General features: G+C 37.1%; 1 protein-coding gene, 1 long non-coding RNA gene and 1 other non-coding gene across 6 annotated transcripts; 2 read left to right on the forward strand and 1 right to left on the reverse strand.

Annotated features, from left to right (window-relative positions):
* The first annotated feature begins 1,512 nt into the window (after positions 1-1,512).
* On the forward strand, positions 1,513-3,912 carry LOC110776023 (stem-specific protein TSJT1). Its single transcript, XM_021980603.2, has 4 exons — positions 1,513-1,817; positions 2,007-2,247; positions 2,500-2,620; positions 3,471-3,912. Exons 1-4 carry the CDS (start codon positions 1,603-1,605, stop codon positions 3,674-3,676), a joined length of 783 nt encoding a protein of 260 aa, XP_021836295.2. The 5' UTR covers positions 1,513-1,602; the 3' UTR covers positions 3,677-3,912.
* A 721-nt stretch (positions 3,913-4,633) lies between these two features.
* Positions 4,634-9,839, reverse strand: LOC110776024 (uncharacterized). 4 transcript variants are annotated; one of them, XR_002529940.2, is made up of 6 exons: positions 9,285-9,831; positions 8,395-8,523; positions 6,585-6,662; positions 6,368-6,486; positions 5,306-5,378; positions 4,634-5,071 (listed from the first exon to the last, which is right to left on the reverse strand). It is a non-coding gene; the product is annotated as an uncharacterized lncRNA (long non-coding RNA). The 4 variants fall into 4 exon arrangements; XR_008919573.1 differs by having other exon boundaries at positions 6,368-6,662; positions 8,395-8,546; positions 9,285-9,839; XR_008919572.1 differs by having other exon boundaries at positions 6,368-6,662; positions 9,285-9,829.
* Positions 9,840-21,783: 11,944 nt separating this feature from the next.
* On the forward strand, positions 21,784-21,890 carry LOC130460207 (small nucleolar RNA R71). The gene has a single exon (XR_008920148.1). It is a non-coding gene; the product is annotated as a small nucleolar RNA R71 (small nucleolar RNA).
* Positions 21,891-22,275: the final 385 nt, after the last annotated feature.

Consider the following 22,275-nt stretch of genomic DNA (forward strand, 5'->3'; position numbering starts at 1 on the left):
ATTTTGACAGTAACTATATGACTATAACAATAACAATAACTATATATGCAATTCTGCAAGTATTTTACCATCGTTAATTGTAAGAGTTACTATATGATGCATAATAGAAACTACACGTTTTACATAGTTACTATGTTATTTTTTCATATTTAAATGTTAAATTATTAACTTAGTTTAAATATTATTGATTCAGAAATACAAAGATGATGCACCCAGAATTGAAATCGTGCAAAGAATAAATTCTGCAAGGAAAACAAAAGCAGGAGGAGAAGAAGAAAATCCTGACAACAATGGAAACCAAGAACGTGGTAGAGGAAGGACATGATGTGTTGGTGGAAAAAAAAGACGTGGTCCACGTGGACGTGTCGATTAGTATTTTTAGTTCAAAAAATATTTGAGTTTAAGATGGTTTATTTAATAGATGCAAAGAATTAAAATGTCGTAGCTAAAACAACTAACCAAGTAGTTAATGTTTTCTTTATTATTGTTCAAGAGTTATAATTACTGTTACTTTTGATATAGTTACTCTTTTATATTTCAGTAATTATGTGATATATAATAGAAAAAATTACTATATGACCTCTAAACCATCTATATCATATTGTTTATTTTTATAATATAGTAATTGTTTTACAGCTAAAGTTATTTTTCTATATAATATAGTTAATCTTTGGATAGAATAATTGTTCTCATCGAAATTACTATATTATTATTATTATTTATTTCATAGTTACTATTCTGAAAATATAGTTACCTTACAGAACCTATAGTTTCTATAATTTACTCTTTTTGTCTGCAAGAATGAATATATAGTAGTAATTGTTTTACAGTTAAAATTACTTTTCTATATGATATAGTTACTCTTTGGATAGAATAGTTATTCTTATCATTATTATGTTCATAGTTATTATTCTAGAGATATAGTTACTTTACAGAACCTACAGTTTCTATAATTTACTCACTGTTAAAATTACCTAATTACCCTGGTCCATGGTAATCTTATGGTGGACCGGGTCCATGCAAGTGGAATTGATGTTCAAAAATGAAAAATGAACATTTATAGAGAAACGTCATTTATAAAAAAAAAAAAAAGTGACATTTATATAGAAATGGGGGGAGCATCTACTACTCACTCTGTCCCTTAATACTCGATCCGGTTTGACTTTTTGCACTATTCACATAATTCACTTTGACCCTATTTTATTTCTAGTATATGAAAACAAATGTTAGTATATAATATATTGTTGGCTTCATCTTAATATATATTTTTAAAATATTAATATTTTTATAAGATTTTATAATATGCAGTTAAAGAAATTGGTGGTCAAAATTGTACATTGACAAGCGTGTCCGATCAAAACCGGTCGAATATTAAGGGACGGAGGGAATAAGAAGTAAGAACCATAATTACTTTCTCCACCCTACCATCCCAAAAAAGACTGGTCCCTCACCAGTTACCACTAAACTCAAAACTGCTGGCTAATATTTATCCCTTAAATACAACCCTACTTGACTCCAATTAAACTACATCTATTTCTATTCCCTTTGGTTTTTCATACAAAAAAAAAAAGTTTGGAATCTTATACTCCGTAGAAAATAATCATGTTAGCAATATTTCACAAGGCTTTTGCTCATCCACCAGAAGAGCTGAATAGTCCAGCTTCACATAGAGGTCCAAAAAAACCTAAATTACCTGAAGAAACCCTCAGTGATTTCATCTCTACCCATGACCCGATTAACACCTTCTCTATGAGCTTTGGTCAAGCTGCTGTTCTTGCTTATGTTCGACCCGAACCAGCTAATCCACTCAATCAACTGTAAGTAATCATCATATTACTAAAAAGTACAATCGATCTCCTTGATACGCATATCACTTTTATTGTCATAACTTCCTAAAATATCCTTAATGAATTGTAATAAGAACGAGTAAGTATGTATAGGAGATAAACTCGTAAGCGTTTAATTTGTTTGTTATGTTCTAATGGTTTTTGGGTTCATGTGTGCAGGTTATTTTGTGGGAATGATGATATATATTGTTTGTTTAAGGGGAGTTTGGACAATTTGTGTGGGTTGCTAAAACAATATGGGTTATCTAAAAGTACAAATGAAGCTATGTTGGTAATTGAGGCTTATAGAACGCTTAGGGATCGTGGGCCTTACCCTGCTGATCAAGTGATTAAGGATCTTGAAGGATGTTTTGGGTTTGTTATTTACGATAGTAAGACTGGAACTGTCTTTACTGCTCTGGTAATCATACTCCAAACTCCAAACTCCATAATCCAACTTAATCTTTATCATTTTTTATTTTAATTATATCTATTTTTTACTATGCATAAAGGTCTTATTTCATGATCCTGCCCAATTAATCATTTTATTAATAGTTGTAATTTTAAATTTCTTGAATCATAACGGAAGACATGATATTATACAAGGAAAAGTCCACTATTATTATTGTAGATAATTTGTGACATGATTTTGTATTTGTTATTTGTATAAAAGGGTTCGGATGGGGGAATGAAGCTATATTGGGGAATTGCTCTGGATGGCTCAGTGGTAATTTCAGATGATTTAGAGGTTATTAAAGCTGGATGCGCTAAATCATTTGCTCCTTTCCCAGCAGGTGAGATTTCAGTTCTTATCATGTCATCCTACTGATTTGACTGTATTACCCTTAAATGTTAACACGTACTGTTTTGTCTGAAAACAATGTTCATTCCACCGTTTTTGGCTAACGCTATCCTTTTCTGTACGTTTTTGTTTTTTTCTTTTACTTTTTTGTTTGGATAAGGCCAATAATGCATCATCATCACTTCAAAATATCTTCACAAATGTGAAATCCCCACCCACCCCCCTTTTTTTAACGTTTGTTATCGATAATAGCCGAAGTGATACTAAAATTGTTCATCACTTCCTGCATAAACTATTATCTGTTAAAATCCAAACTGATTATATGTTATCTGACCTAATCCAGCACAACCAAACTTGGACTTAGAACACTAAAATACTACTCACTCCGTCCCAAAATTATTGTCCTGTTTCGGGCATTCTTAAATTATAATCCTGTTTCTAATTTTATCTAATAAGGTCCCTAATTTCTCATGTACTATATTAGTTAAAAATGTATTGAAAATCCCAAAAAATGTACTATCACTTTCCTATGTACTATATTCTCTTTCACATGTACTTTATTCCACTTTTTCATATAAGTCAATCATCATTCGTATTTCATTCCACTTTTTTATGTACTATGTTTCATTTTTCTTAAAATTCGTGTTTTTAGTCAAACGGGACGGAGGGAGTAGCTAGTTAGCCTAGTCAATTAGTGGTTGTGCATCATAATTGATTAATTTTAGGCTATATTTTTGATAAGGTTAAGCAAGTCTACATTATTTATATTTTTGGAGAAAATTAGAAAGAAAGTTTAGTAGTGAATGTTGAATAAAGTATTTGGTTTGATTTGATATGAGCAGGGTTTATGTTCCATAGCGAAGGAGGATTGATGAGTTTCGAGCATCCAATGAACCAAGTGAAGGCAATGCCAAGGGTGGACAGCCAAGGGGTGATATGCGGAGCAAATTTCAACGTGGACAAGTTCAGTCGTATAAATAGCATGCCTCGTACTGGTAGCGCCGCAAATTGGTCTCAATGGGATACTCATATGAATGAGGCTGCTTGATGATATAACTTCTTCTACAAAACTCAGGCAGCAGAATAATAAACGATCTCCCCTGTTATGTTAAAATCTTCAGACATATACCAAAGTACTCCGTTTGTGATATGGATCGTGCCATAGGGTGTACATTACTAGACGTTTCTTGTTTTCTTTCTTTTTCTGTTTTCCCAAACTAGGGATTAATGACTGAATTTCTTTGGCTTAATAATACTTGTGTGCGGTTCAACTTGGAGGATTAATTACATGAGCAAGCTCGAGTACGTCGATCATAAAAAACCAAAAAGCTCGAAACATAAAAAGACATGAGTGTTATGTGATACTTATAAATAATTGAAAGAAGATGAGTGACTAGAATGTTAAGTATGATGACCGAACAAAACTTATCAAATGATGTTAATTAAATATTCTTAGAATTAATCCAAACTAAATACTTCATACTAGATACTAGATTAATTGGTAGTATAATTGCGGAAGCGTACCTTTCACCATTGGATTGATGAACGGTGGGTTTTGGATCTTCCAATTTTTTTATGGTCTCCCTTAATATTCTATTGATCATAGGATGTCAGAGAGAAAGAAACCCATATGAATCGGGGGTCAATTCCCTAACCCTAACACCTATATACATATAGGCTCTCCCATATCCCCAATTAAGCCCTTCATAAAATAAGATACATAGAGATGAGTCTCTACACATATTAGTCCATACCTATAAGATACCTATAAGCCCAATATACTTAAATATATATATATATATATATATATATATATATATATATATATATATATATATATATATATATATATATATATATATATATATATATATATATATATATATATATATATATATATATATATATATATATATATATATATATATATATAACCGATCATTTTTATTTAAGATAGCTTTTATACACACTAGTTGTTGGACGGCGCGCACCAAGATAGCAAAACTTTGTTAGAGTATCTACCTTGAAAAATTATTTGAAGATTGTAACCAAAAACACTTTACAAGATTACTGTTTATTGATGCAATAGCGAATAAGTTGATCATCTCTCAAACACAAATATCTATTTTGTGCTAAGAGTAAAAAAAATGGTCTTCTGAATACAAATATCTAATATTTGCGACAACACCACTTGAATATTTTTTTTTAATATTTACAAAAATCATTTGACATTATCTCTGGGTCAATGCATATCCTTTCTGAACATGAGATGCGATTGTAACAATGTTTGACGCTAATTCTGCTAAAATTCTCACCACGCTACATCTTTCACTTTGGCTCTCCATATAGTTTTCAACCCATTATCTAAGAAAAGCTCCCCAAAAGACGGAATGGTGCTCCATGCAACTTCGAGTTGTCATGGCTTCTTCTAGTATAGCCACACCTGACGAATATGACGAAAAAACTGGGTTATAAGTCTTATAACTTTTAAAAGTTATATGTATACATGTCCAACTGCAGAAAACGTTATTCGTGCGAAAAAAATAATACAGATCAAGTCAAATGTTAACTTCTTACCCCGTTTTAAGCCAATGTCTTTACACTTAAGCATGATTACATGTCAATAATTCATAATAGGACGTCAAACAAGGAGATCGTAAGTAAAGCGAACCAGTACCTTTGTAAGAAATATTTTGAACTGGCAAAGGTTACTGGATCCAAGAGCACTGGCATGCAACATCATCTTTGACCTGATAAATCCAATACACCCAAGCAAAATAAGTAAATAACATGTATAAAGTATCCACACTCTTATAATTTTTCCTAATGATCTTCCAAAACTTGTAAGATGATTTACACGTAAAGATTCCTTTGTAATACCTCATAATAAAGATTAATAGTTATACCCCGTAAATAAAATACAAATGGTACATAGTAATACACACAATTTCTCTACCTATTTCTGTTTAGCTCAAATCATGTGGTAATATTTACCTTCCCCAAGAGCAATTAACACATACTTGAAGCCGGAAGCTTGACACCGCGTCTTCAAATCATAACAACAGTTGTAAGAAGGGATAACACTTGGAAAGTTAAACTTAGATAGTTCCCTTTTTTTTTAACAAGGAAATTGAACTAAGAGTAACTAACATTTTCCGGAATATACCCTGTAATAAAATTGTGTTATATCCTACACAGTTTTTGAATTTGAACTGGAATTATCACTGATTTCCAAGATTCTTTAATTCACATCCCACACAACGTTGCAAAAAATACCTCGATAGAAATTTTGTAATCAGGATAATCACTTAAAAAATGCAAGTGTCTTATCTATGTGGTTCGCTACGGAAAAGTGAAAAAATTAACAGTTCAATTGTTTAAGCTTCAACGCTCTTTATAAAGCCCTTTCTCTTATGTATCATATCAAGCAGAATAGTTCAGGAGATAAAAAAAAGTAATAATAAAAGAATAATGGAATATATATATATATATATATATATATATATATATATATATATATATATATATATATATATATATATATGTAGTCTGGAAGTTCAAATTCCCTCAAAAGACTCCGGCACTGGAAGAGCAGACCATTACAATTCTTTAAAATAAGTTTATCAATAACATAAAATAGAATAGCCCTAAATCGGTATGAGGAGGGCTAAAGAAGAGCATTTGGCTAAACACATTACAAAATAAAAAAGAGAACGAAAGAAGAAAAGAAGTAACTGACCAACATAGTGCTTACTACTTTGATAGACATGGAGCCGCAATGACCGCAACTTACATGACCCCTAGCTATCTACTTTGATAAACGACATGGAGCCGCAAGGCCTGCAACCTACATGACACCTTTTTAATGGGAAAATACATTAGTTGTTAAAATCATCATTATCATGCATCATATACTAATATGCATACAATTTTTTTCAAATAATAAAGACCCAAACCAGCATCCGCCAGACGTTATGTGAATATTGTTTGCCATTATAATTCCAGATGCCTATTTGTTTACGTCCCTCAGCTCCCTTTAGAAAGATAAATATGGAATACAATTAGCACATGAGTGACACTACTATTAGTTAGCAAAAGAGTTGGGAACTTGCAATAGGAATAGTATTTAATGGAGGCACACATTTACTCATGAAAATAAGTTACTAACTAAAACTTGAACTGGACACCTAAAGATTTACGTACGCGCACACCTATTGGAAAATATTTACCCACTCTTTTCAGCTTATTTAACTATCAACTGTCACGAGGCAGAACATTGTGAGGTTCTCTAACTCGGACAGCAAGAATTGGATGTGGGATCCCTACTTTTATTCCCTGCCACTTCCAGCCAAAAAGAGCAGTAAATAATGGCAAAGCTTATTGACAACTTCTCGTATCCAAAATCAAATAGTGAAAATTAAACAGCATTGTTCTTCTAGTAAATCTTAGGATAACCTTTTTATCGTTATTTACCATGTACGGCTATACATTGTAATTGTCGTATTAATCCACCTTCGCAATCGAATCAAGTACAAACTGACTTTGAGGGGGGTGGGGTTGGGGGTTGGGGGCTATCACAGTCTAACAGCAAAGAAGCAGATAGTTTAAAAAGAGATACTGCTTTAGTGTACCAATTTGTCATCTACACTATCTTTTTCCTTGATTTCACCACTGGAAGAAATAACACTCATTAAGGTTAAGTATCTCAGATTGTATCGTGAAAGAATAATGATCTAGATTTAAGATGGGGGTATTACTTGGTAATATACCAGCTAGACTTCTATTAAACCACACCAGAGAGACTATTGACAATATGAACACGTGCAGCAAGAAAAAAATGGACTTGTTATGATAAATGGAACATATCAAAGATTGTAAAATTTTGCTCAAACTAACAGATGCATCCATATCATAAATCAAATCTACTAATATTTGTAAGCAAAAGCACCATCCCCGCTGCCAATATAGTATCCCCGTTTCCGAATTCAATATGTATCGCTTGTCTAGCATGAATGGCAGGCAATTAGTTCCCTAATCAGTAGTATTTGAACAATAACCAAGAGACATGAAAGAGAGAGTAGCGATATGTAGTAGCCAAGTTTCCTTCTTAATCGTTATTGGCTCTATGTCTAAGATAAAACCATCATAAACATATCCTCTATGAAAGTTCTAAAAACATAAGAAGTAGAGGAGCAACAGCCCACGTACATTGACAAGTTCCTACCACATAATATCTCTAGTATCCACTAAATTACCCATTTTTAATCAGCACTTACCTACACTTCAAGTTTCAGTATACAAAAACATGCGATGAAAAAATACATGACCTGAATGTTTAGCAAAAAAGTAATAAGTAACGCCCTTACCCAATGCATTTAAAGTCTTTCGAGTCTTATTGGGATTTGGGAGTAGTAACAGGAAAAAAATGACAACAAATTAAAGGAAGAATTGCAATCAACTTCGCTAAGACTAATATATACCGTAAACAAATATCTGGCTTTCAACCCTCCTTGTTGAAAACCTAATACAGTGATTCGTTAGGTTGAACCTCTCTTTCGATTTTATAGTTAGTGTTTGCCGCGCTCTGCCCCTAGGTTAATTGAGATTTTACGTATTTGTACAGAATCAATAGAAACCATCTCCTAAAAACATAATTATTTTGCAATTACCGATATTTGAATATCGTATCTCAGCACTTCGAATCAGACCAAAGACCACCCATAAATTGTGCAGAAAGAATTAACATCAACATTATTTTAAGAATACCTTTGTTGTCCATCTTAGTTTAATCACCATTTTTGCCACATCAATGCAAAGCAACAAAGAAGCAAACTCTCTCCGTGGTGGAGCATTACATTTCCCTAGTGTGTTCGACTCCAGTTTGAAAACTACCTCCTGTAGTTATAAAAGGAAGCTCCCTAAGTTAAAATTTCAAAATTATATTTCATTTAAGAAACTTAGAAGCAATAAAAATTCAATATAACATTGCTGATAGAAACTTTTGACAGGAACTTTCAGTATCAATTTTTTACAGGAACATTTAGCTCGTTAGAAATTGAAGATAAAGATAATAAAAATTCACGCTCCTCATATGAACCAACTAAGTATATTTGTGCTATGTTGGGAATCTACCATTAAACAAAAATTGAATTAAAAATTCGAGTACTGAATCATATAACATTGATGACTGGAAAGGAGGGGGGATCAGAAGGGAATCTAGACTTCACCAAACTAACTCGCAGTAAGAAAAATATTTTGAAATTGAAATTGAAGACTTGAGAGAAGGCAGTGGACTTTTGAGCTAAGAGATGCAGAACAAAGAGGAAAAAGAAAGAATGAGGCAAAGAACTCAGAGGGAAACTGGAGCCAGACTTCACCAGACAAGGGTTGTCGGCGATTTCTGTCAAAATAGTATAACAGAGACCACCATTTTGCATACTCTCAAATTAGGGTTTTTGTGATTAGGGATTTTAATTTAGGGTTCAAATTGAAGCCAATCATGCAATTAACTAAGGTATGTTTGCTTAAATTTGAATCTTAAAGCCTCTATTTTTTTTATTGAAGAATATTTGATTAAAACCACATCAGCATACTGCATTGATAGCATCAGAATATCAGATTACCAAATTACAGAAACAAAAGAAACTGCAAAATACCTCTCTATACAAGCTGTATAGATCCAGACGCTTGGAGTTGAGAATGGAATCAACAACTCTGCTAGCCGACCCTGAGGGATTACATCCTTTAAGAACTCGTCTTGAAAATGAAAGTAATTAGCCTAATATGACCCGAGAACCAGAGCAAATAGTGAGGCAGGAATGAAATGGAACAAACAAGTGATCGAATATACAACAGATTGCTGAAAAACATTCAACCCTTGAGAAAATTAACAACATCCTTTGAAGTTTGAACTGTCAAATATTGTAAGTTATCGAATTTCGAAGTGGAATTACTTTGCAGTCGAAAAAGGCAAGCAAGTGGGCTTCAAGTGACGCCCAACTACGAAAAAGTAATATGGTATTCACAGTAATGCTTTCGTCTGAATGTATTGTATCTTCTTACTTCTAAAGATTTAACAGCCAAAAAATGCAATATAGACCTCCTGGTGGATATAATCTAAGTTGACACATTGACAATTGCTAATATCAAACCATACGTGCCTCAAATTTAAGATATCGCGGAGAAAAGAAAATCAAGGTGAAATTGTTGTGATTTTGAGAAAACGAGAATGTTACCTTTGAGTTATAGGTAATCTGCCACAACCATGCTTATTCATAGGTATTGGATTTAAGGAAATGACCTGGTTAGCCTAAAAAGTGATAGAAGAACTTATATTTGGTGCAGGATTTGATGAAGACACTATGCTTGGTTGGTGGAAGCACTGGCAAGCTGAGCTTCAGTTGGCCTGTAGTTATCTCCTTGCACGATCCCCGCAAAAGGCATCATTTTTCGAATATTAGTTTGAGGTGTGGGCCTCATTGCTACTACTTTTAGCTTCTTCCGAATGGGAAAAACTGGACTATAAGTCCCATTAAATCATCATTACGTGGATGCATATCTTTCTCCTGTCTTGTTCAAGAAAAAGAAGACGACCAGCATCATCTCTCTGAAATGAAGCAACGGTCTGTCTTTAAATTCTTGTAATTCCTAGGGATAACAAACTGCGGTAAGATGAATCCGGCGCCAGCTGCCGCAATACTTATGACCATACAAGAATAGAACAAAAAATGAAATCAGGGTATCATTAGTAAAACAGAATAGCTGAGGCAACCAAGATATGATAAGACCTTTAGACAAAATTACAACATCAATCTCTAAGAGAAATAACAAAACGCACTTCAACGAAGAGATATCTAATGCTACACTCCAGGACACCAATTAATACTCCATGATGTTCTAGGTTTAGTGTAATCAATGCCAAGATGTTCTAGGTTTAGTGTAATCATTGTCAAGATGATAAGCCATGATATTCAAATTCTAAATAAAGTCGGAAGCATAAAATAAATAATACAAATACACAAATACAAATACAACCTCTTGGCCGGGCAGGTATAACACAACAATGGAAATTAGGAGAATCTGACTAATAAAGTGTCGGTCTAACACAAACCATTGCATTTCTCAAGCATACTTGAATTGAATATGCAGCTCCCAACGGATTGGCAGATTAGGAATTGGCCTATGGCTTCCTGATCCAGTATCATTGGTATCGTTATATAAATAAATACGGAGCACTGAGCACTTAAAATTGTCCATAAATTCAAAGCTTAAATTCAAGCCATGAGAATTATTCACAAAACCTTCCGAAACTCAACAAAGCATGAACACATCAAAATCCCAACAATGTCATCGGGAAACTAAATAATAATATTTACATCAATGAAACTCTATTAGATTAAAAAAACCTTTCCATTGCACAAATTCCTAAATACTCTCTGCTTTCCCATGCAAATTTTTCTTCATCCCCGTCTCTCATTATTGTTATAAGACAAGAAACAACCCCCATATTAAGAATATAACTGGGAATAAATTGTTAATAATCATTTCAGCTTAAGATATAAAGCAATGACTCGAAATTCAACAACATAACAATTCTAGTGACTGTGAATAAACCACGACATAGGACTAAGATGCAAATTTGGACATAAGGAAAAAGATCCATATTTCCAATGAATTAAATTACAAAAAGTTAAGTAAGGGGGAGGGATGAAAAACGATGATAAAAGATAAGCACTGGTAATTCCCTATTTATGAAGCAGGAAATGCAGGTATAAATAAATAATAATGATACCTTTCCACTGCTTTTGCAAGTTATCTTCATGTTTATATACTTGCTAAACTGCTCATGCAAAATATTCTCCAGCTTTCAACATTCTATTGGCTTCAAGAAGCAAGATTCCATCTGCCAAGTAATTTTAACAAGTAGATTAGAACTTCAGTTGAATAAAAAAGAAAAAAGTCTAATGAAAAGGGTTTACAGTAGAACAGGCATCCAACTATTAGTTCATAAGCACCAGTGTTTATCTTATGGTAAGTATGGAACAATTGTCTTCATGTATTATCTTATTTAGACGTAACAGACTTCATGAAATCTCAATACAATCATATAAAATCATTTCCAATTACAATCATATAACTCACTACCATGTGATCCCCTTATTCACTTTGACTGCATTGAAAAAGGAACGGTAACAAGTCAGGCAACTCTCCAGCAGGAACGACATACTTTGCAACAACGCTGACTATATTTGCACTTGCTCATCGCACTGGTGGACTGCGAAGAACATTAGAGCTATAAGTATCCTTCGGTTCAAAATATTAGTTTCCATAGAAAAGACAAGGTCCACAACCAATCAAATCTGAAGTCAATTTGAACCACCTGTCATCTTTCTACTATATCAAACACCTTGAATTTCTTAGATACATTGTGTTTTCATAAAATTATAAAATTTAAGCCACTAACACTACATAGTCAAAGAACTCTGTTCTACTAAGCCACTATCAAGAAGGTTTTTATTCGTCATTCCGTCGCTCAATAAATACAAAACGGAAGGCTATATTCCTCAATAACGCATCATTAAATTGGTTCCTCAATTTGGTTACTCTAAAACCAATTATTCCTCGATTTTTCCATTCATCAAATTAGTTCCTTGATCACATATTATCAAATAAATGCTTCCATTACCTAAAATGTTGTGTCAGACTTGCCCAAAAGTGGGCCAGAGCTGCTTACTGTGAATTCTACGAAATCGCAAAGCCAAAAATTTTAAATCATCAATTCTAACCGAAAATTGCAGATTATTGAGGGAAAATTTTATCATTACGGAGTATTACTGAAAGTAGTCGATTTTAACTCCATAAGCAATTCCAATAAAACATGAAAAAATTATCAGAAAACCGTAAAATTCACTAAACAAATCACAAAAATCGAAACAGCATCCAAATTCGAAACATTTCGTGCAATCTCGCGTCCTCACCCGTTCTAAGATCTAGTAGGTCTGACTCGTCTGAGATAAAAAAATTAAAAAAGAAACCCTAGCATTCATGCCTGCACATAGAATTGACGAGAGAGAGGGAAAATTTCAAATACCTTGCTAGATTGGGGCAACCACCATGGAAGATGGCGTAAGAAAGCAGATGTCTAAGACGTAGAAGATAAGTAGGAGGAAAGATCAAAGAAGATAAGTAGTAAAGAAGAGGAGAGGTACAACCGCCATAGGATAGAAGAGGGCGGAGGTACAAACGCCATGAAATAGGAGAGAAAAGGGAAAGAGAAGCGGCGAGAAAGAGAAAGGATGGACATATGGAGCCTCATTTTTCAAACAACGTGGGAAAGGGTGGGGCGGGAATTACACTTTTCTTAAGAGAAAACGGTTTTTTTTCCAAGAAGGAATTCACGAGTGGGGCGGTAATTCCACTACTCTTAAGAAAAATTGAGAGACATCTCTTGCGTTCGAAAGGGTTAGGATTTAGCAGATCCAACTTACATCTAATCTCCTCTCGTAATCAAATAAAGTGGCTGCATCATCTGTCCCTCCCCTCCCATGAAGCTGGAACTGTAACAAAACCAAAAAAAAACCAATTCAAACTGATTAAAATGAGAGGCAAACAAGTCACACAAAGATATATTTACCAGCTTCCAAACGAAGCATATGATCCATCTTTGATTAAGTATATGGAAAACCCCATAATTGATTTCAATCATTGCATCAACACAAACCAGAACTAAAACTTGATCCACTTTCAAAATTGAACTTTGATCCACTTTTAGTTCCTAGGAACAATCTTCACTCTTCCTACACGAATAGGTGCTTTGGTCTGCTTCAAAAAGTGAAACAGAAGCATTCCAGAATTGTACACTGGATTGAGGGATATGTAAACGATACAGTTTCCAAGGATAAATATTATAACTGGAATGACAAACTGCTCAAACTTCTCAAACTTTATCCAGTTGATCTGCGAAACTTCAAGTTTTGGCCTGAAGATATACCTAATTTCAGGTAATAATTTATGTCAAACAGATTACAAAAATATAAAATATCATATCTTCCTGCTTATTCTTCTTCCATAAATTGTGTACTCATATAGGAAGGGTGAAGAGTGAAGACTACCCAAAATTTGATAGTCCTCTAAAAGAATATTTAAGTTGAAATTATTGAGCAAGGGCATAGAAACATTAGAAAAGTACACCAAGTGAGGAAGTGAGGCGGGTGCTAGAAATTATCCTAAAAGCCATCGGAAAATTATTCATTTAGAAGAAGACAGATTCTACATAAAGTATGAAATGAGAATAGGGATTACATATGCTAGCAAGACTCAACTTTTATCCTCCATGTTCATCATATCCCTAAATCAAGTTTTAGGCCTCAACCCACATTTTGGTGCTTCAGAAGTTACCGTTCTCTTACAAGACAAAGAAGTTGAAGGTCCTGAAGTGCAGAAAGATAGCCAGTGGTTTAAAGTTCTTAAGTGCACAACTTTTTTGTTTTTCTCTAGGTGTACTTAGGGGAAAAGGGAAATCATATTTTAACAATGTTTCTCCTGGACTGCTTTTTATCCATATCATTTCTTGTGTCTTACGGTTCCACAAATTTTTTAAACACGCTTGCCACTAAATTATTATAAGATTTAAAACTATATGACTAACAGATCTGGTATCAATAACTACGACGCCAACAACTAATCTTAAAGAAACACATTTTTTTAGCACCACTATATGTTAGGTTATGATACATATGATATTACATAAATCATGCGGAAACAACCATTAACCCAGGATTACATATTATTTACACATAATCATATAGCATAATTTAGATGCATACTCTTCGTTGCGTGCCCTCCCTAGCTGCGCCCGAACCGAGCAAGAACAAGTCTTTAGGACTCCAAGTGTCGTCCCTCCGTAGATAGTCCACAGCACGTCCGGATCCGCCTTAAGATTGACCAACTAGAATCGCCCTTAAGGTACTAGAATTTTCGGCACTTTTGAGCAAGATGTGTGGCTGAATTTTTCTCTCAAAAACTCACTTTGAATACTTTTAAACTCGTTATAAATTGTGAACCCAGGCCACATATTTATAGGGTTATGGAAAGGGAATTGGAATCCTATTCAGATACAAATTAATTAAACCTAGAATCCTACAAGAACTCTAATTTAATTAATTTATCAAATAAAATTAGGAATTTAATCATTAACCGAACTCTGCACGTTTTAGGAAACGTGCACGAACACAAACACTTACGCACACACACACGGCAGCCACGATGGGCCGCCCATGCGTGCGTGCGAGCAGCAGCCCACGCAGCGAGGCCTGCGCGAGCCACAAGCCCACGCAAGCATCCGTGCGCGCTGCGCGCGCTGTGCGCGCTGTGCCCGCTGCCACGGCCTGCTGGGCCTGGCCTTGCGCTGGGCCTGGCATGGCCTTGGCTGTTCGTGTGGCGCGCTTGGTGACAGGCTAAATCGCACTCCTATCAAAGATAAACCTAACGTTCACCAACTAAAAATGTAGCAAGGGAAGCAGGGATCGTATCCACAGGGAAACAATGTTCTTTCCACTATTAATTAACTAATCTAGACTACTGGTAACAAAGAATTGGATTGGTTTGTATATAAAGCTAAGGCAAATAATCAAACTGGAATATAACAATATTAAGGGAATCTAGGGCAGCGGTTCACCATAAATGCAGACCGGGATTGGACAACGGACAATAACAATTAATTAACAATCATAACTAGGAAAACATGCATCTCTCGAATCTTATGAATTCCTTAGGATATAACAACTAGCGGGCTCTCGCTACGTACTAGAAATAATTCCTATCTAATAGCCACAGACCAAAAACATCAGATTTATACCTCTCGGCGCATAATCTAAGGTTAATCAAACTCAAATCAAAATAGTCCGGCCGAACAGAATTGATGAGCAATAATAATAAGCTATAGAAATTATAATCAATCAATCAAATAATCAAGTCCACATATAATCCCAATCATGCATTCATGGATCTCCTAAACCCTAGAAATTAAACTACTCACTCATGATAACTAATAACAAAGCGATTAACATAATGGAAAACATGATCAAAGCAATAGAATAAATTAAAGTAAGAAACAATACCGACTTGAAGAACAATGGAAATTGAAAGCTTGCGTTTTTATATAAATCGAACTAAGTGTTTGAATTGATGTAGAGAGAAAAATAAAACTTAGAGAAATAAACTAAGGGTTTTTTTTTTGGAAAATAAGATGTTTACTAAAAATAAAAGGGCTAGTATTTATAGTTTGCCCAAAATACAAGCCAAAAACCGGAAAGAAAAAAAACGCGAAAAAGCATAAGGGGTTGGCGTCGCCCGATCGGGCGAATCACTCGATAGTCGGCCCGATCGGGCCAAAATCCGCCCGATCGGGCGGATTGCGAAATCTCCACAAAGCCTCCAGATTGACCGCCCGATCCGCATCGGGCGAGCTGCGCCCGATCGGGCGCGCGTTGATGAACTTGCCTTGCTTATACTTCCTTCCGATGGTTGCATTTCGCCCTCAGCTTCCAGGGCGATTTGCAATCTTCAATGTATCTCGCCCGTATCACCAAGTCTAACTCCCGGGGCTCAACCATAAGCATCTAAGGCTCCCGAAAGTCGACGATGGAGGTCCCGAACTTCTCGGACTCATATAGTGGCCTTGATCAACAATGAAACGGGTCTAAAACGACCCATTTCTCATAATCAAACCTGAAACTCAAGGCACACTCAATAACACACATTAGTACTAGAAACGGCTCCTAAGAGCACGTTTGATACATAGAAGTACTAAGGGACGGGGGTAAAAACTCTATATAAAACGCATATATCAAACTCCCCCAAGCTAGATCTTTGCTTGCCCCTAAGCAAAGAAATCATCGATGAATACATAAATCAACTTCACCCCAAACACATCTTAAAACAATGGATACGATTCAAGGCAAAATCCAGCAAGCATGCATCAATGTCAACCAATCAAATTCATTCAGCCGCCAATCCACCTCAACAATCGTCACGCAAAGCGAACCACAAGTGTACAATGGAATTCAAGACTAGTGCTCACACACTCGTCACTCATTTATGTGGCGGATAAAAATTGTACCCGTTCGCTCCCCTCCCAACATATATGTGTACAATGCCCTCCCAAACTCACAACACTCGTGTGTCTAGAAAAACATGCACTCAACCTAGTAGTCGACTCGGAATGTGTCATGTCATAACTTGCATTGATAAACAACTACTTTCACATTAATATGACTCTATGCACAAAGGTCGGAAGGTCTTCAAAGCTTGTAATGATAGGCTTAGGTAGAGGTGCGGTAAATTTGGGTATAATGTGAGCTTTAAAGCCTTGGCTTTGGGGAGCATAAATCCTAAAAACAACCGTGATCAATCAACATAATGACCATAATCTCCCACTCAACACATGACAAAACAACAAATAGCCAACACCATACTTTCTTGCATTTTTTTTTTTCACAATTGTAACCAATCACTCATAAGGATATGAATTTGCAGAACTTGATTGAAACAACACTTTGAACTTTTTATGAGAGTAATAGATTTTTCTCTTTCTTTTCCTTTTCAATCTCTCTTTTTTTTTTCTTTTTTTTTAGAAACCTTCACATTTGTTTTGTTCTTTCATCTCTTTTCATTTTCAACTCATTTTCAACAACAAACATGATAAGACGAACTCCTTTTTCGATACCTACTTTGTGCTCAAAATGTAGCACATTACAACTCCCTCACCTCACTACTATTAGCTCCCCCAAGCTAGGTTTGGGACTAGTAACCAATGGGGTTTTTCATGGGCTTGTAATATGGCTAGTCACCGAATAAAAGGGCACAAGCAACAACATGGGTAGAAAAGGAGGGGACAAATGTATCTAATTTCATCTGAAGGCTACCTAAATAGAAAAATGCCTTCGTCCTCCACAATGTGCATGTATATGAGTCATAAAACACTACTAATAGTTGCAAATCAATACTCAAAATCAATGACACACCAGGAAGCTATCACACATCCTAACCAAATCAACTAGTCAAGCACCAAGTCCACAAATAGTTGGTCAGAGTTGACTCATGTTAAGGCATCAAAGCAATCGAATATCAAATCATGGCTAACGCATCCACATTGCTCGTCATCAAATACCAAGAATCAAAACAATTTTCAATCAAAGGGGCACAGGGAAGCATGATATTGTATTCATCGGAACGTATTTTTGAATTTTTGTATTTTTGTATTTTTGTATATTTTTTTTTTCTTTTTCAAAGCAATAAACTAATTTAGAAAGCATTAAACATACCAAAATAAACACACTAAAATAAAGAAATGCGAAAATAAAAGAAAGACATACCTACAATGTACAAGTAGTGTGAAACCCCCCCCAAACCAAATCAGACAATGTCCTCATTGGCTCAAGGGTATCGAACCTCATCATCAACATCAGCATCACTGATGGCCTTGGCCATCATCACCATCATCATCACCATCATCTCTGCCACCATGCCCACTAGGACCCGCTCCCCACCCTCCGTACTGGGTGGGTGTGAAGGTGCCCATAGAACCCGGAGCTCCATATCCCTCCGCGGGATAGGTAAACCAGGTAGGGTGCTCGTAATCTGGGGCAATATAGCCCTGCCTGGCATACTGATCATAAAATGGGAACATGGTCCTCTGGTGATCAGCTGCGAACTCCCGGAACCCGAGCTCAAGTCTGCTCAACCTCTCATCAATGGACCCCTGATCCTCATGAACTACCGGGCCACTCTGGGGCCTCCCCGTGTCTCGACGCCCCCTCCTGAAGTAGGTGCGAGGCTCTGGCTGGTACTGATGGGGCTCTGGCTGAGGGTCAGGCTGAGGCTGGGGGTCAGGCTGAGGCTCTCGCTCAAATCCAAGAAATAGATAATGAGCCTGACCGGGTCTGAAACTAGTGCGGCCCTGAGGGTCAGGCAAGGTGAAAAGCCTGTTTCCCTCGAACATCCAGTACATGGCTCCCGGCCTAAATAACCCGTGCTCCCCCTGCAGCCTACGGAGTCCAGCAAAATAAGCCAAATCAAGCAAGTTGCTACCCAGAACTGGGATCTGGTTAGCCTCAGTAAAATTGGCCGTGGCCATGGCTATGTGGGTGATCAACCCACCAATGGTAATCTTGGTAGTATGTGTGGAGGTGGCTATGGAGTAAAATTGAGAGGCCATGTGATGTGCAAGGTTCATTTTGTAGCTCTCCTCTCCTTCGGAAACGTAGCCACCTAGGATCTCTAGCTCCGTACTTCTAATGTTCTGGGTCTCATCCCTACCAAAGATAGTAAATCCTAGGAACCTGTAAAAGACAATGGGTACCGGGTGTTGAATCTTGGAAGCATGCAAATGTTGCATACTCCCGGGATTATCATTGCCCGTAAGCTTTCCCCACATGGTACAGTTATTGTGAGTCTCCTTGGGTTTCCTACTATATGTGGTAGACAATCCAAAAATCCTACCAAAATCAGATAAGCTCATGGTGTAGGTTCGGTTCATGACACGAAATTGAACCGATGACACGGTTCGATAACCATCCCTACGAATATTAAAACTACTCAAAAATTCTAGAGTCAACCGCCTAAATGTGAGACGGAGCATACCATACATGCTACTCATACCAACACCAACAAAAACACGTTTTACATCACGCTCAATTCCCATTTCATGCAATGATTTTTGACATATAAAGCGAGTAGGGATTACCTCCCTCAATTTGAGGTGCATGAATCGTGCTCGTTGCTCCTCCGTAATAAAGATGACATCCGGAAAATCCGTGTCGGGCTCGAATTGCGGTGGTGGAGGTGGTGGTGTCGGTTCCCGAGCTCGGCTTGTGGAAGCCTCATGTTGATTTCTTGGTACCCTCGTGCATTTTCTTTGTGGTCTATTTGCCATTGATGAAAAATCTGAATTTTTGAGTTTTTTGAGTTTTTTTGGGTGAATTTGGGGATTTTGTGGGGATGAGTGAAAACTTAAATCGATTAGGTGTAGGTTGTAGAGGATGATGAGGGGATGATTTTGATGAAAATTTTGTTGAATTTGGTGGAGAATTGAGGGAGATATGGTGGTTGGAAGTTTTTTTTTTGAGGTTGGGGTTTAATGGAGGGAGAGAGAGAGAGTTAGGTTGAAGATGAAGAAGAAGTGAAGAAAGAAAGAAGAAACCGTGTACTTGTCGCTGAAATCGCATCTCGCCCGATCGGGCGACATTCCGCCCGATCGGGCGGTTTGCGATCCTTTTCTTCTGATCCGTACGCGCCCGATCGGGCGCAGCTCGCCCGATCCGGATCGGGCGATTTGCGATTGCCTCTTTTCTTGACTTTTTCTGCCCAGAATTCCTCCTTGACTTTTCCACGAATTTTCCTCAACCGCCCGATCGGGCAAAATAATTTCGCCCGATCGGGCATTCCACTCGCTAGACCGCCCGATCGGGCAGTATAAAATCGCCCGATCGAGCATTCCACTCGCCAGTCCGCTCGATCGGGCATGCTGCGCCCGATCGGGCAGAAATAAGCTTTATGAAAATCATCCGTGCGCGCCCGATCGGGCGCAGCTCGCCCGATCCGCATCGGGCGATTTGCAGTGTGCTTGGCCTTGAGCTTAATTTCACTTTCTCGAACTTGGGGCTTTAGGCCTGCACATTAAGAAACACCCAAACAGCGTAATGCCCTCTTCTCGCCTCACTAACACCAAAAACAATACTTAAACACACGTAGGTAATAGAAATACTTAAACACACGTAGGTAATGGAAAATACTAACTAAACACACAAAAATTAGAATCAACAATCAAGCTTATACTACTAAGGCAATAAATGGATAATGAAATACTCATCCCCTATTAGATTGATGTAATGTCCCCATTACACAATCTCCGTTTATGCGCAGACAATAGACATGAAAGGGATGAGAGCCACGACAGCTCATCGAATGGGGGCACCAAAGATGGTGCCACCTGGTGTCACATCGATTACCTTGGATGAGCTGTGTGGTGCGGGAAGTGACAGATCACGACCCCGATCGTGAATACGATGTCCACCGTTTACAGAACTTTCGGCCCCTTGGGTCGTGGCATCATCAATCCGTCCCTTCTTTCGAACCCATGCCGAAGAGTGTATACTCCGATCACCTCCACCTGCAAGACAATTTGAAACATGTGCTTTTTCCGAGGAGTTATTTGAGTTAGTATGAGTCAATTCGGTATTAAAATAATCATTAGAAATATTGACTCCAAAACATGACTCCTCTACCATAGGGTTCTTAGCAACATGGGTTAAATTGAAAGTAACCTTATCATCTCCCACATTTAGCGTCAACTTGCCATTCTTGACATCTATGATTGCCCCCGCAGTGTGTAGGAAAGGCCGACCTAAAATAATAGGAATTTGCCTATCCTCTTCCATGTCTAAAACAACAAAATCAACAGGAATAAAGAATTTACCTACTCTAACAGGCACATCTTCTAAGACACCTAGGGGGTATTTTACAGATCTATCGGCCATTTGCAGAGTTATGTTGGTAACTTTTAAATCACCCATGTTCAACTTAGTACATACAGACAGGGGCATGACACTAACACTGGCACCTAAATCACATAAGGCTTTGTCAATAAAAAGGTTGCCAATATTACACGGGATAGAGAAACTCCCGGGGTCCTTCAACGGGTTTTTATACCCCTCATTGTATGAGTTGGAATACGGATTGTTCTGCTTGTAGGACTGGAATGCATTGCATTGTTCGATGGAGCTTCGGCATACCTGTGCATAATGGCCCTGCATCCCACAACTATTACAGACATTAGCAGATTGGGCACTCATTGCAGCGACACTAGCATGTTGGGTGGATTGGGAAGATGCGATCTGTATATTGTCGAGCTTGTGATGTAGGGCAGTTAGCTGAGCAGTAAGTTGTTCAATAGAATTCATCTCATGCTTAACACCTCGGTCGGCAAAACCTCTAGGATTCCCATATTGGGCACTATGGATGGCCATCTCCTCAATCACCTCCAAAGCTCTAGGCACCTCCAGTTGCATAAATCTTCCACTGGCAGCTGAATCCAAAAGACACCTAGACTCATTACCCAGACCATTGTAAAACTGCTGAACCAGGAACCAGTCATCCAAACCATGGTGTGGGCACTCTCTTTGCAAGTCCTTGAATCTCTCCCAAACTTCGAACAAACTCTCATCTACTTGTTGAGAGATACCTAATATCTGACCCCTCAGACGAGCTGTCTTCTCAGGTGGGAAATATTTAACATAGAATGCGAGGGCCAAAGAATTCCAATCGGTGATTTTCATAGCTGCGCGGTTGAGACTGTTAATCCATAGCTTGGCCTTCCCACTCAATGAAAATGGAAAGAGTATCTCCATAGTCTGCTCCGGTGTTAAATTCTTCTGCTTAATGGTGGCACAATACTGAATGAAAGACTGAATGTGGAGATGGGGATCTTCACCCTTTTCCCCACCGAATTGGTGTCTCTCGATCATGTTTATCAGTTGGGGTTCAATCTTGAAATTCTCGACCGCAATGGAAGGCATGATTGCCTTGGGAAGCATAGACAGACTTGGTTTAGAATAGTCTGTAAGCCTTGGCACAAGTGGGGGTGGTGGT

The sequence above is a fragment of the Spinacia oleracea genome, chromosome 4, assembly GCF_020520425.1.
Source record: "Spinacia oleracea cultivar Varoflay chromosome 4, BTI_SOV_V1, whole genome shotgun sequence".
Lineage (NCBI taxonomy): Eukaryota > Viridiplantae > Streptophyta > Magnoliopsida > Caryophyllales > Amaranthaceae > Spinacia > Spinacia oleracea.

Coding starts and splice junctions, on each gene's coding strand:
- LOC110776023 (XM_021980603.2), top strand. CDS start 1,603: ATGTTAGCAATATTTCACAAGGCTTTTGCTCATCCACCAGAAGAGCTG. Junction 2,248..2,499: donor GAACTGTCTTTACTGCTCTG/GTAATCATACTC, acceptor TTTGTATAAAAG/GGTTCGGATGGGGGAATGAA. Junction 2,621..3,470: donor ATTTGCTCCTTTCCCAGCAG/GTGAGATTTCAG, acceptor TGATATGAGCAG/GGTTTATGTTCCATAGCGAA.